At 46.4% G+C, this 12,491-nt stretch overlaps 1 protein-coding gene and 1 pseudogene across 1 annotated transcript in view; both read left to right on the plus strand.

Moving 5' to 3' along the window:
* The window catches only part of LOC146174160 (uncharacterized), a 268,166-nt pseudogene that overhangs the window by 151,433 nt on the left and 104,242 nt on the right, over window positions 1-12,491 (plus strand).
* The window catches only part of LOC146174161 (venom metalloproteinase antarease-like TserMP_B), an 80,200-nt gene that overhangs the window by 38,661 nt on the left and 29,048 nt on the right, over window positions 1-12,491 (plus strand). Inside the window, exons 6-7 of the mRNA XM_084584258.1 lie at window positions 937-1,045; window positions 8,661-8,828. Coding sequence (XP_084440384.1) covers window positions 937-1,045; window positions 8,661-8,828 — 277 coding nt within the window. The remainder of the gene's footprint in view (window positions 1-936; window positions 1,046-8,660; window positions 8,829-12,491) is intronic.

Here is a 12,491-nt window from a genome sequence, read left to right on the forward strand (position 1 = left end):
TAACTGCGGTATTCGGAGTTATGGCTTAAGAATGAGATAATTTTCCGTGCTCTCTGACAGCCACCTTTTAAAAGCTTGCTATAAACTGAGTATTCAACGAAATTATGAAGAATGCAATAGTAATGCCCTTCCATTCAAGTCAGTTCTGATTGTGAAGCCAGATGGGAAAGTGAAAATCAAGCCTGTCTTAGTTTATACCTAAGGCATGCTTAAACTTTACTGAAAATCATGACATCGGCAAATAATTTCGAGCACCCTCATAAGCTTATCCTCTAAGTAAGGCTACCTATTTTAACGTCCCTCGTATACGTTCACATAAAATCAATATTTTTTATTGCAGGAAAATAATCCGAGTGTGAAAAGCGTGTTACTTTTATTGTCGCGTCCTGCGCTCATCAAATGTCGCAAATAATTGGAGCTCTACTGCTTCTTCCGTCGTTTTTGGAGAAGTGTCCCTGGTTTCAATTCATTTTTCCGGCTCCACCACAGTGAATTGTGATTTTGAAACCATTCATTTGTGAATAAGAGAATATGGATTCTTTTCTACGTCCGTAATAAGTTTACTTGGGTTAGTTGTGTTTACGTCCTTAAGAGGTATGGCTAATAAGAATTCAAGAGTGGGGGGCTGCAGCTAATTGTATGGGCAGCATTTCTGACGACACATAATACAGCACAGCACATGGATGGGCGCCGTGGGTTCACGCACATCAAAAGTTTGGCGAAATAATTATACTTTCTCGGTTTCAGCATTTGGGAGTAGTTACCGCTTATCGCAAAGGGACGACTCCTGACACCTGGCAGGACGCGCTTCTTGATGCCTGGCCCAGGGAACCCTTCCTTTCTGATATGTTATCATGAAAGAAACTGAAATCAATGCTCCTTATTAAGAGCAGTGGATGTAGATATCGCTCCTGAAATTGTGCCTCAATATTACAGGTTTCGCTCCTGCTGGTGCCGCTTGCAGTCCGTCACGGGTAGCCGTCGTAACTGAGGAGCCTCTTACACTGAAGGGTGTAATGGTGGCCGCCCATGAAATTATGCACCTGTGAGTAATGGCATGGCATAGCCATGTGGGCAGAGTATTTATTTATACTATTATTTTATACTATAGCAATTTATACATAATGACATCACGCAGAAGACTAAGGCAATGTTGAACAGCATGGAAGATGAACACCAGCTTAAGATAGGCACGGAATGGATTTGGAAGCTACTCGCACGTAATGACTACCACCATACCAGTGTCACGCAAGAGGAAAGTGTGCAACAGTTGCATCCTACTGATTCTCACCTACGGGGCTGAAACATAGAGCCTAACGAAAGGGATCTACCTAATTTGAGAGAGAGTAAACTTTAATTGGTTAACGGAACAGCGTGGGTGGTTTCCTCAGTCCAGGATACCATTGGATTGGGCTGTCTCCCGGGCCCTGGTGAGCAGGCTGTGCTGCTCAGAGAGACCCGTGTGGGCCAGCTGTGCCTCCCACTCCGCTTGACTGAGCGCTCGAGCTTTATATTTCTAATTGCTCTTTGCAGTTCCATATCATGTGAAGGATATCCGAGACTTCACTGCATGCAGTGCATGTGTTATTGTTGAATTTTTCGGGCCAGATTTTAGGGTACTTTGCTAGGTTTGGGAATGTCCTAGCCTCTATGTTCCTCCAGGTTACTGCCTCCTGTTTTCTGAGGTCCTTGTGTGGTTCTGCTTATCGTTTTCTTTCTAATTTAAAGTATTGTATTAGTTCACTGTATGTGAAAGAGGTTGACGGCTCTGGGGCAGCTAACGCAGGTGCCCGGAAAGTATGCCCTTGGGCTATCCTGTCGGCCGCCTCGTTGCCGTCAATTCCCTCGTGTGCCGGTATCCCCATGATTGTGTGCTTCATGTTGCTCGTCTTTTTTCCTGCTCCATTATTCGGTGTGCCTGTTTGCATACGCGCCCCAGGAGGAAGGCACGACAGGCCTTTTGAGAATAGCTCAGTACTATGTGTTTTCTACCTTGGCTGCTGGCGTGTTTAACTGCAACTTCCTCTGCATATTCTATGTAGTTATTGGTCCTAATCGATGAGCTGGTCACCTCTCTTCCGGTGTGGTCAACTGTGGTGGCTACCGCCGCTTTTCTCCCCAGATATGGACTGGCGTCTACATAGAGTATGTCGCTATTGTTTCTGACGACGTTGTTTTGTAGGTGGCGACTTCTCGCCTTTCGTCTTTCACTGTTGTGTAGGGAGTCCATGTTTTTGGGAATTGGAACAATGCAACTGAAAATGGTAGATTTAAAGTTAAATCAAAAGAAGCGTGAAAATAAGCCGATCAGAGAACCAAACTTAGTTACTGACATTTTAGTGGAAATAAAGAAGCAGAAATGGTCATGGGCCGGACATGGCCATATGCAAAGAGCGTATAACCGATGGCCGAAAATAATTATAAATTGGATTCCAACTAAAGGAAAGCACCGCAGGAGGCGGCAAGAAGTCAGGTAGACGGATGAGGTTAAGAAGTTTCCAGGGGTGAAGTGGATGCATGTAGGTGAGGACAAAATGATTTCGGAGAAAATGGGAGACAATTTCGCCCTGCAGTACATATAGTCCGGCTGACGATAGTGCTGATAATGATCACATCTTAAGGAGCATGCACAGTACCGTCTACTGTAAAACGTCCGATCACATGGCCTAAAGACTTTTCAAATCTCTGTCCACGATAACGTCCGAGAAATAGCGCCCCCATGGTCACCTCAGGAAGAGCAGCCTACGCTGTTTAATGCAAATGAACCTTGTGTGTTTGCTTTTCGCCGACTCACTCGGGGGTGCTTTGTAAAGCGCAGCAGCCACGTGGTCTCAGGTTCTCTTTAAAAGTTCACCTTAAAGCACATGAGCACCTTTATTGCCCACAAGAAGTAACTGTAGATATTGTTACGGGGTAGTTCAGCTTGTAGCAGAAGGCAGAGACCGAAGACAAGGCTTCCAAAAAAGCGTTCTCTGTAGGCACCAGCCGACGCTGTTGAACGTCGTCTTCTCTCAAAAACTCACGAGAGTCTTCTTCTTTCCTTATGAGTATGCGTTCTTCTTCTTTCCTTATGCGTTGCACCGCCTAATGTGACACTACCCCGCCGGCTGAAAAGCACCGTCGCGGTGCGTACTAGCGTCCAAACCAGCGTCCATGTAGTACGGTTTTAGGCGTGCAACATGGACCGTCACGGTGCGTGGCGTAGAGGCATGGCGGATGGGATGCAAGGGCGCAATTTCGTATGTCACTTGTATCACTTGTCGTAAAATATGGTAGGGTCCTGTATACCGAGGCAAAAGTTTTTCCGAGAGGCCAACGCGGCGAGCTGGAGTCCAGAGCAGCACGAGAGAGCCGCAAGAATACTCGGTGTTGCGATGATAGGAATCATAGCGACGTTTCAGGGAGCGCTGAGAGGCTGCGAGTCGGTTGCGAGCAACAACGCGGGCAGCATCAGCTCGGGCTATGGCGTCACGAGCATATGAGCTGGCAGTGGTGACAGGCGGGAGCAGCCTGTCAAAAGGAAGCAGAGGTTCACAGTCGTATAGAAGATAGAAGGGAGAGTACCAGGTAGTGTCGTGTCGCGACGAATTGCAAGCGAAGGCCACAAATGGCAGCGTTATGTCCCAGTCACGGTGGTCATCAGAAACGTACATAGACAACATGTCAGTCAGTGTCCGATTAAGGCGTTCGTCTGTGGATAGTAGGCAGTCGTGAAAGAATGACGAGCGTTGCACCGCCGTAGGATCTCGTCGACTATACGAGCCAGAAAGCAACGGCCACGATCGGTGAGCAGCTGGCGGGGAGCTCCATGGACGAGTATAACATCGTTGAGGAGGAAAGCAGCGACATCAGTTGCACAACTGGTTGGTATTGCTCGTGTGACCGCGTAGTGTGTGGTGTAATTAGTGCCCACCGCAATCAATTTGTTCCCCGATGCGGACAGTGGAAAAGGCCCTAGAAGATCCAGACTCACTCGAGAAAATGGGTCTATGGGGATGTCGATTGGCTGCAGAAGTCCAGCTGGTAAAACTGATGGCTTTTTCCGGCGTTGACAGCGGTCACAAGCAGCTACGTAACGGCGGACTGCGCGATATAGGCCTGGCCAAAATAATCGACGAAGCACACTGCCGTATGTGCGAGAGACGCCTAAATGACCCGCTGTAGGAACGTCGTGAAGCTGTTGAAGGACGGGTGAGCGTAGGTGCTGAGGGACTACTAGTAGAAGGTCGGGGCCATCAGGTCGCATATTTTGCCGGTATAAGCTACCTTGGTGGAGGTACTTTCGATTCCCCTTGCCACAGCTCCTCGTACTTTCACGCCAGAAACCTGGATTTGCGCAGTGGACGTCATCTCCCTGAGCTCACCCCACCGACTACCACAGTAATCATGGCATCCCAGGACGCATCACCCGCTACGCAAACCCCAGCTGCCCCCACGATTTTAACCAAAATCCGTCAACCGCCTATCTTTAACGGCGAAGACAACAAGGGCGTTGAAGATTGGCTCGACGAACATGAAAGGTGCAGCAAGAATAACCGCTGGGATGCTAGCATAATGCTTGCAAACATCATCTTCTATCTGGCGGGAACGGCGAGGACCTGGTTTACCAATCACGAACAGGAGATGCCTACGTGGGACATCTTCAAACAACTGCAGGACTTAGTCGGCAAATCAATTGGGCGAGCTCTGGCTGCCAAAAAAGACCTGGCTACTCGGGCTCAATCGTCAACCGAGTCATACCTGGCCTACATACAGGACGTTCTCGCATTGTGTCGAAAGGTGAATACCTCCATGACCAAAGATGATAAAGTGGGCCATATACTTAAGGGTATCGCTGATGACGCATTCAATATACTTCTCTGCAAAGGCTGCTCTACGGTGGACTCAGTCCTGGAAGTCTGTCGCCGTTTCGAACAGGCGAAGCAGCGCCGCATCGTCCATCAGTTTCAGCGCCTTCCCAACACGGCGACTACATCCTCATGTGACGACTTGCCCACGTTATAGCAGCCTTTAAGTCAGAATAACCTCACTACTATCGTCCGCAGAGAAATCGAGGCCTTGACTCCTGTTACACATACGTCACCTCCTGCACAGGCAACAATAGGTATGATACAGGCTGTTGTCCGCCAAGAATTCGCTTATGTGGGCCTCGTTTCAAATCCTGCCCCACCACCTCCTGCACCACAGCCAATCCCAGTGGTTGCTGCTGCTGCCACAACCCCGCCCTACACACCGCGCTACCCTACCCGCAATCCTGCGGAGTGGCGCACATCTGACGATAGGCCTATTTGCTTCGTCTGCTGTCGAGCTGGCCATACGTTCCGCTATTGCCGCAACCGTTCGGCTCCCCCCTCTCAACCCTATTACAGCTCTGTCCACCATAACTATTATGCACCACGACGCGTTTCTGTCACCCCTGCACATCTTCGTACTGAGAACACAGAGCAAGACCGTCGTTTAGCCGTTCTCCATCGCCTCAAGCCCACCATTCCCGATCACCTACTCGTCGCCGCAGCTTGTCCCCAACATACCAAGGCACCTACTCGGGAAACAAGGCAACGCAGCGCCCGGACGTGACGCTCCGTTACCAACCCGGACAGCCAACTGTGTTTCGACCATCGCACCACGCCGCAACCTGATCAATGTCATCGTAGATCGAGTCCCTGTGCCCACTCTCATTGACACTGGAGCCCATATTTCAGTTCTTAGTTCGTCGTTCCACCAGCGCCTCAAAAAAGTTCTTATGCCCGCTAACACCTCTACAGTTCGTGTTGCTGATGGAAACACTGCTGCCATTATCGGAATGTGCACTGCACGCGTTAGCATCGCCGGCCACCACGTCCCTGTGCTCTTCGCCGTCCTTACTACTTGTCCTCAAGACGTGATTTTAGGCCTAGACTTTTTAACAGCCCATTCCGCCCTCATTGACTGTTCCTCCGGACTTCTGCGCCTAGCCCGGCCCTATTGTGTTCACGACCCCAGTGCTGACCAATCCCAGCCTCGCCTCCGCCCCAGTACATTTACTCGCCTACCTCCCGAGGCGGCAGTATACGTGCACATGTCACCTTTTCCCTCCCTGACGGCGACTACGTTGTGAACCCCATCACCGACGTCACTCTACAGCACAACATCGTCCTGCCTCATAACATTGTACACGTCGAGAATAACCTCACCTACATTCCCGTACTCAACTTCAGCATGTCTTCACAAGTTCTCCCGGAGGGCATTTTCCTTGCCGAGCTGTCCCCTTTGTCCAGCATTACTATTTCTGCAGTGCTGTCCGACCGTCACGCCGACGTACCTGCATAACCTGTCCCATCACATAGTCCGGAGGACCGCATCTCAGCCATGGTTGCCTCTGACCTGCGTCCCGAATATGCCAGCACCCTTGCCGGCCTTTTGCGGTCATACAGCGACATTTTTGATTTCGGTCACGGATCCCTGGGCCAAACGTCCGTCGTCACACATCGTATTAATACTGGAGATGCCCGACCTATTCATCGACGGCCTTACAGAGTTGCTCTCTCCGAACGCAGGATCATTCAGGAAGAAGTTGAGAAAATGTTGGCAAGCAACATTATTGAGCCGTCGAGCAGCCCCTGGGCGTCTCCGGTAGTACTCGTCAAAAAGAAAGACAACAGCTGGAGGTTTTGCGTTGATTATCGACACCTTAACAAAGAAAGACGTGTACCCTCTTCCAAGGATCGATGACGCTCTCGACTGCCTGCATGGTGCTAACTACTTCTCCTCCACCGATCTCCATTCTGGATATTGGCAGATCTGTGTTGACGAAAGAGATCGTGAAAAGACGGCTTTTGTCACCCCGGATCGCCTCTACCAATTCAAGGTGATGCCTTTCGGCTTATGTAATGCCCCTGCGACATTCGAGCGTATGATGGACTCCCTATTACGCGGGCTAAAATAGACCACATGTTTGTGCTATCTCGATGACGTCATCATATTTTCATCAACCTTTGAAGGCCACCTCCATCGTGTTTCGGCTATTCTTGGCGTCTTCCGACGATCTGGCCTTCAGTTGAACTCCAAGAAGTGTACCTTTGGTCGCCGGGAACTCAAGGTCCTAGGACATTTAGTCAACACCCCTGGCATCCAGCCGGATCCCGACAAAATTCGCGCTTTAAGGGATTTCCCTAAACCGAAATCTAGCAGCGACGTGCGTAGCTTCCTCGGATTTTGGTCATATTTCCGGCGATTTGTACCGAAATTCGCAGAAATAGCCCGTCCGCTCACGCAGCTTCTGAAAAAAGAGGTCTCCTTTACCTGGGGCCACGAACAATCGGCCGCCTTCGTCGCTCTTATTGCCCATCTCACCTGACCGCCAGTGTTGGCTCACTTCAATCCGTCAGCGCCCACAGAAGTACGCACCGGCGCAAGTGGTCATGGAATTGGTGCCGTTCTCGCACAACGTCAGCTATACCAGCCGACGCTGTTGCACGTCGTCTTCTCTCAAAAACTCACGAGAGTCTTCTTCTTTCCTTATGCGTATGCGTTCTTCTTCTTTCCTTATGCGTTGCACCGCCTAATGTGACAATATTATTAAAAAATCCGATTTATTTGGTTTCGCGAACCAACCTGACGAATTTGCATTCTATGCATTGTTGTTCAGAATGGCGTTATATACATGCTGCCACTCCTTCGGCTGGTTATGATGCAGCACGTATGCACTTATCAATTCAAACAGATAAATATAAACGAAGCTCCCTTGTCACTTTTCAAAATTGTTGGTGTCTTCGTGAGGATTTCCCTGCCACGGACCTAATGTCTCACGATATCCGGATGGTTAAAAACTAGGTTCAACCGGTGACAACTAGGACCTCAATGTATAGTAGCTGATCACTTTCTCTGCATGGAAATATTTTCTCTCTGCGCAAAGAAGTGATGCGCGAAGATCAGAGTCTGCGTTTGTCTCTATGCAAGCGAGCTTTGGATTATATCCACAAGAATTTCAAGTCCAAAATACAAACGCTGGGACCGTGTTAGAGAATACGATTTTCTGTGTCGGATTCATCAGGTTCCCTTGCAGTGGCCGTTGGATGAAGGCGGCTCTTTTATTGCCATCGGCACCTTCGTGCCGTCTAAATCAGATTGAGGTATCCTTGGCGCTAGCAAAGAGCCATGGAATAGTTAAAGCACCCTGTCTGACCTTCCCTAATAGGCTACCCTGCTCACTAATCTTCTTTATCTATATGAGTCTAACATGGCTTAGTAACACATTATAAAAAAGCATAACAAAGCTTTCGTGTGTAAAACTTGGTTTAGATGAGCTAAACCAGAGCTATTCTTGATCTCGAGAAAAGAAATTATTTTCTTGTGGTAAGACATTGGCAAGACGCACACACTATTCCTTGTAAGAAGAAAGTGTCTAACCAAGAACACTTACAGTGATAGGCTTTGCTTTCAGGGCCGGTAAGGGTTGCCTGAAACTGATCACGTTAGAAACTCTGGAGCCATTACTTTCGATGCAAATAAACGTTGTGGGCTCTGAACGCCACTTTATTTTTACAGCACCCTCTATTATTCACGGTAACCTATCCCAGCTTTAGCGGCATCAACAGGCATACCAGAATAATTACGCCTGCGTTTAAAAATGGCTTCTTGCCTCTGTTCTCTTAGCCATGTGTTCTTTTTTTTTCATGCAGGCTAGGGTCCGTCCATGACGGTCAATCTGCGCCGACCTATCTCAAACACAGTCCAGGGGCCGTGAGCTGTCCGGATAACGGCATGCATATAATGAGTACTCAAAGGAGCAAATATATTATGCCTTCTTTCTCAAACTGCACAACGTTGCAGGTTGTAGCGTTCCTTCGGTAAGCTGTCATTTGTCTTAATAAGGGTCCTGCCTGTGTGTATCCTAACTGTGAAATAACTTCTGCTCCTTTATCAGTCAATTTATTAATATAGATGCTGGACGAGAGAAACTTTCGACGCCCATATTGAATGTCGGAAGGTTGGTGCGAGTATGTTTTTCTTTACCGCAAGTGACCCTCTATTAAGACCAAGCAATCAGTATTGATAACTACTTCATGTTTAGCAGCTAAAGAGAAAACATAAATCTTGATTAGAAACAAATTTCACTTTGAGCAATTTCTAAAATGTGCGAAGAAAATCCTTGTTTTCACAATTTTCTCAACTTTTCAGCATCACAAAGATACAATTGTACGTAAGGGGGCGACAAATCAATGTAAGACTTTTTAAACTCGTAATCGCATGTGCGACGTTTATGAAATTTGTAAAAAGAATTCTTCAGGCATTGTGTATTGAGTGGTTAAAATATTACGACGCAATTTAAAGAAGTATGCATTTTGATCAATTAGTATGACCGAACATGACAACCAAAAGCGGAGCGTATAAGGTTAAATTTAGAGGGGATATTTCGGGTATTTCAACTATGAGCATGTTCCTCGTGGTTTTTGATTGCAAAACATAATTTTCATATTTGTCAGCGTGTATGGAGGTGTGTACGTAAGTGGAGATAGACGAGACAAGAAATCGAAAGTAAGAGCATGTTGGAATAAACTGCGAACAAGACAATGTGTTTAACAACACCGCTGTGATTCAATAGTCACAGCGGTGAACTGCTAGAATTGCAGCGGCCGCTGGCCGATGGCGGCGAAAATCAGCGCGCCCAGGTACTGATCTATGCAGTGCCCTAACAATGACCTAACAAGAATCCAAGGTAGTTGAAATTTTCCGAGCCCTCAACTACGGCGTACCCAACAGCCTCAGTTGCCTAGGGACATTACATCCCAAAATACAAAGCAAACATGTCAATAATAATCAGTACACTTCCCCCCCCCCCCATTTATTAAAAATAAATTCAAATAGCAAGATTCTTAGCGTGATAGCGGCGAGTTTTTAAAATGCTTTTATATAAATTTTGCAGGGCGCATTTTTCAGATACAAAAAGCGTGATAAAATATAGCGTAATATTGGCAGATTAATTGATGTCCGTAAGATATCATTTTTCTGAAAAACGAAACATTTCTTAAGGACCTAAATTCAGACATCGCCACAGTTGAATGCGCCGTTCCTTAAGCGTTAAAAAATAAAGGTTAAAAACGAAGTCCAGAATTATCCACCTCGTTTAGCCAAAACTACGGCGCAAGATATATTCTTGAGGACACAGCGCGCCCCGCCAGTTTGAGATAAAGTCTCCTAGTTTATCTAAAGCCTAGCAGTTCGCTAAGCGGTCTGTGATATCGTGAGCGGCAATGCCTTGCTACGAATAGCAGGCACATATTGAAGGAGAATTTCTTGGAAACTGTTGTAGGCGATGATTGGAGGTGAATATTGTTGCCGCATTGTTTTTGTATATGTTCATTATTTAACAGCAGTTTTCTGAATCAGTTGCTTAGTGTGCGAATAAATAAAAACGTTGTCGGCGATGCTATTTTCGCACTTAATTGGAACCTTCTGCATGAATAAGAGGTTGGACCTTGACTTCAAAGCCTTAGCAATCGCTGATTCGTTTGGCATTGGACCTAGGCTCTTTGGTAGCGGATCAATGCGCCCACTCAACCGTACGTCCTCACTACGCGCGCAAGTTTGTTCTCTTGTTCGCTCGTTACTTTATTGCTAAGATGTGAGTTTTCAAACACCACTCCACAGGCCACATCTGTTCCGCGAGTTTCCAAGTCATATGCAATGCAATAATCCTTACTTCCTTTCCTTTTCCATTTTTTTAAGGAGGAACCTTTCTAGACTCATAAACCTAAGTCCTGTGCGCGAGATTTGTGCATGGAATCTGTATCGGATCTGTGCGCTGATATGTAATTTGTCAATCATCACCGATCACATGCTCAGAAAACAAAAACCCTGTCTCCGCCAGGAATCGAACCTCCGTCTCTCAGTCATGCGCTTTATTCATCGGCTTCATACCCGGGATCGTGAAATGAACATTGTAATTCTCATTGTCTACCGTGAGAATGATAGTAGCGATGACAATTCAGCTGCTATTAGTTTTAATGAGAATTATCACAGTCACTATAATAATGACCATGCATTTAGTTGATAATGACAATGAGAGCAAACGTGATACACCGTGTGTAACAGCAACGTTCAGGCTTTCGCATTTGTGAAGTTTTTATTCTCCGGTGCTCTCAGAATTCCTGTGTTCTTCCTTATTTCTTTTTTTCTTTACTTCAAGTAAAGTGTAGGCTACAGAAGAGAAGGGCAATTTACAACAATGAAAAAAGGAACAACATAAAAAATTTTTGTTATTATTATTTTGAAGCGGTGCTGCTCAAGCAGCATTATGGAGCAGGTATTATACACACACGAATAATATATATAAATATATAGCGTTGAAAGGAGCTTATTAATCTGAGTAGGACCATTACTGCTATGTAAATAATGCGGATAAGGAATCCATTTTCGTTAGGTACTCGGAAAACATAATTGCGCACATGTTCGCTTGTCGCAATGGGGCACTGAGAATTCTTTTTTTGTCACTGATTACGGCAATCAGAAATGAAGGCTGCTGTTTTATGCGCGTACTGACCAGAGAGTTACTAGCAGTTTGAAACCTATTATTTTAGATCACTAACATGCTTTTCCTAACTAGTTCCACACTTGCGCATGGTGAGAGTAGACCAAGATGTTGTGCACCGATGGCTTCTTAATTATTTGCTAATTGTTTACTGGGGCGCTGACGGCATCCCACCCGGGTACTTGGCAGTGTGCCAACTCATTGCGTCCCTATTGTACAGGGTGTGTCCTGAAAGTACTGCAATTACTTTCGAGTATACTGTGCGCATAATAATTGGGCTAGGGGGGGGGGGGGGGGGGGGGGTGACTTAACTTTTCATCACTGGCTAGCACAGTCTGCCATAGGGTCTGAGAACGTCAGAACTGCTGTTTTCGTGTGCCTACTGAAAGTGCCCCTCTCACGAGTTTCGATGGAATCAGCACGCGAACAACGGTACACGATCGGGAATCTTGCAGACTCCTACCAAATGATTCAAGCCTACGGAAATTCAGTATTGTCATATTTCCATATTTTAATGTGATTGGGCCATTTAAGGCCAGCCTCCAGTGTATCAATAATGCATTCTACTCTAGATTGCCATAAACTATCAAAAGTGACGAAGGTGTCTTTCGTGTTCGCAATGTCTTTTATAAGTACAGTGCAATGAGTGCTGCGGATGATAACAGAGACTTTCAATGCTCCGAAAATTATCGTGAACAAGATCATAAGTGACAATTTCAGCAGGAAAAAGTGTGTGCCAAATGGTGCACAAATTGTTAATTTATGAGTACAAGAACAACCGACTGGTGACTGCTACAGAAATTTTGCAAGTTATTTCAACCTAAAATTGTACTTTAAAACCTGGAAAGCGTCATTACCGGTTATTAAAGATGGCTATATGTGTGCAACGCTTACGCGGAGTTCCAAACTTCCAAATGGCAAACCTGAGAGCACCCCATCCAAAGAAAGCAAGAATGAGCAAGTCGAAAGAGAAAGCAACGCA

This window comes from Amblyomma maculatum, chromosome 11 (assembly GCF_055883805.1).
Source record: "Amblyomma maculatum isolate TAMU_Amacu chromosome 11, ASM5588380v1, whole genome shotgun sequence".
In the NCBI taxonomy this organism is placed as follows: Eukaryota; Metazoa; Arthropoda; class Arachnida; order Ixodida; family Ixodidae; genus Amblyomma; species Amblyomma maculatum.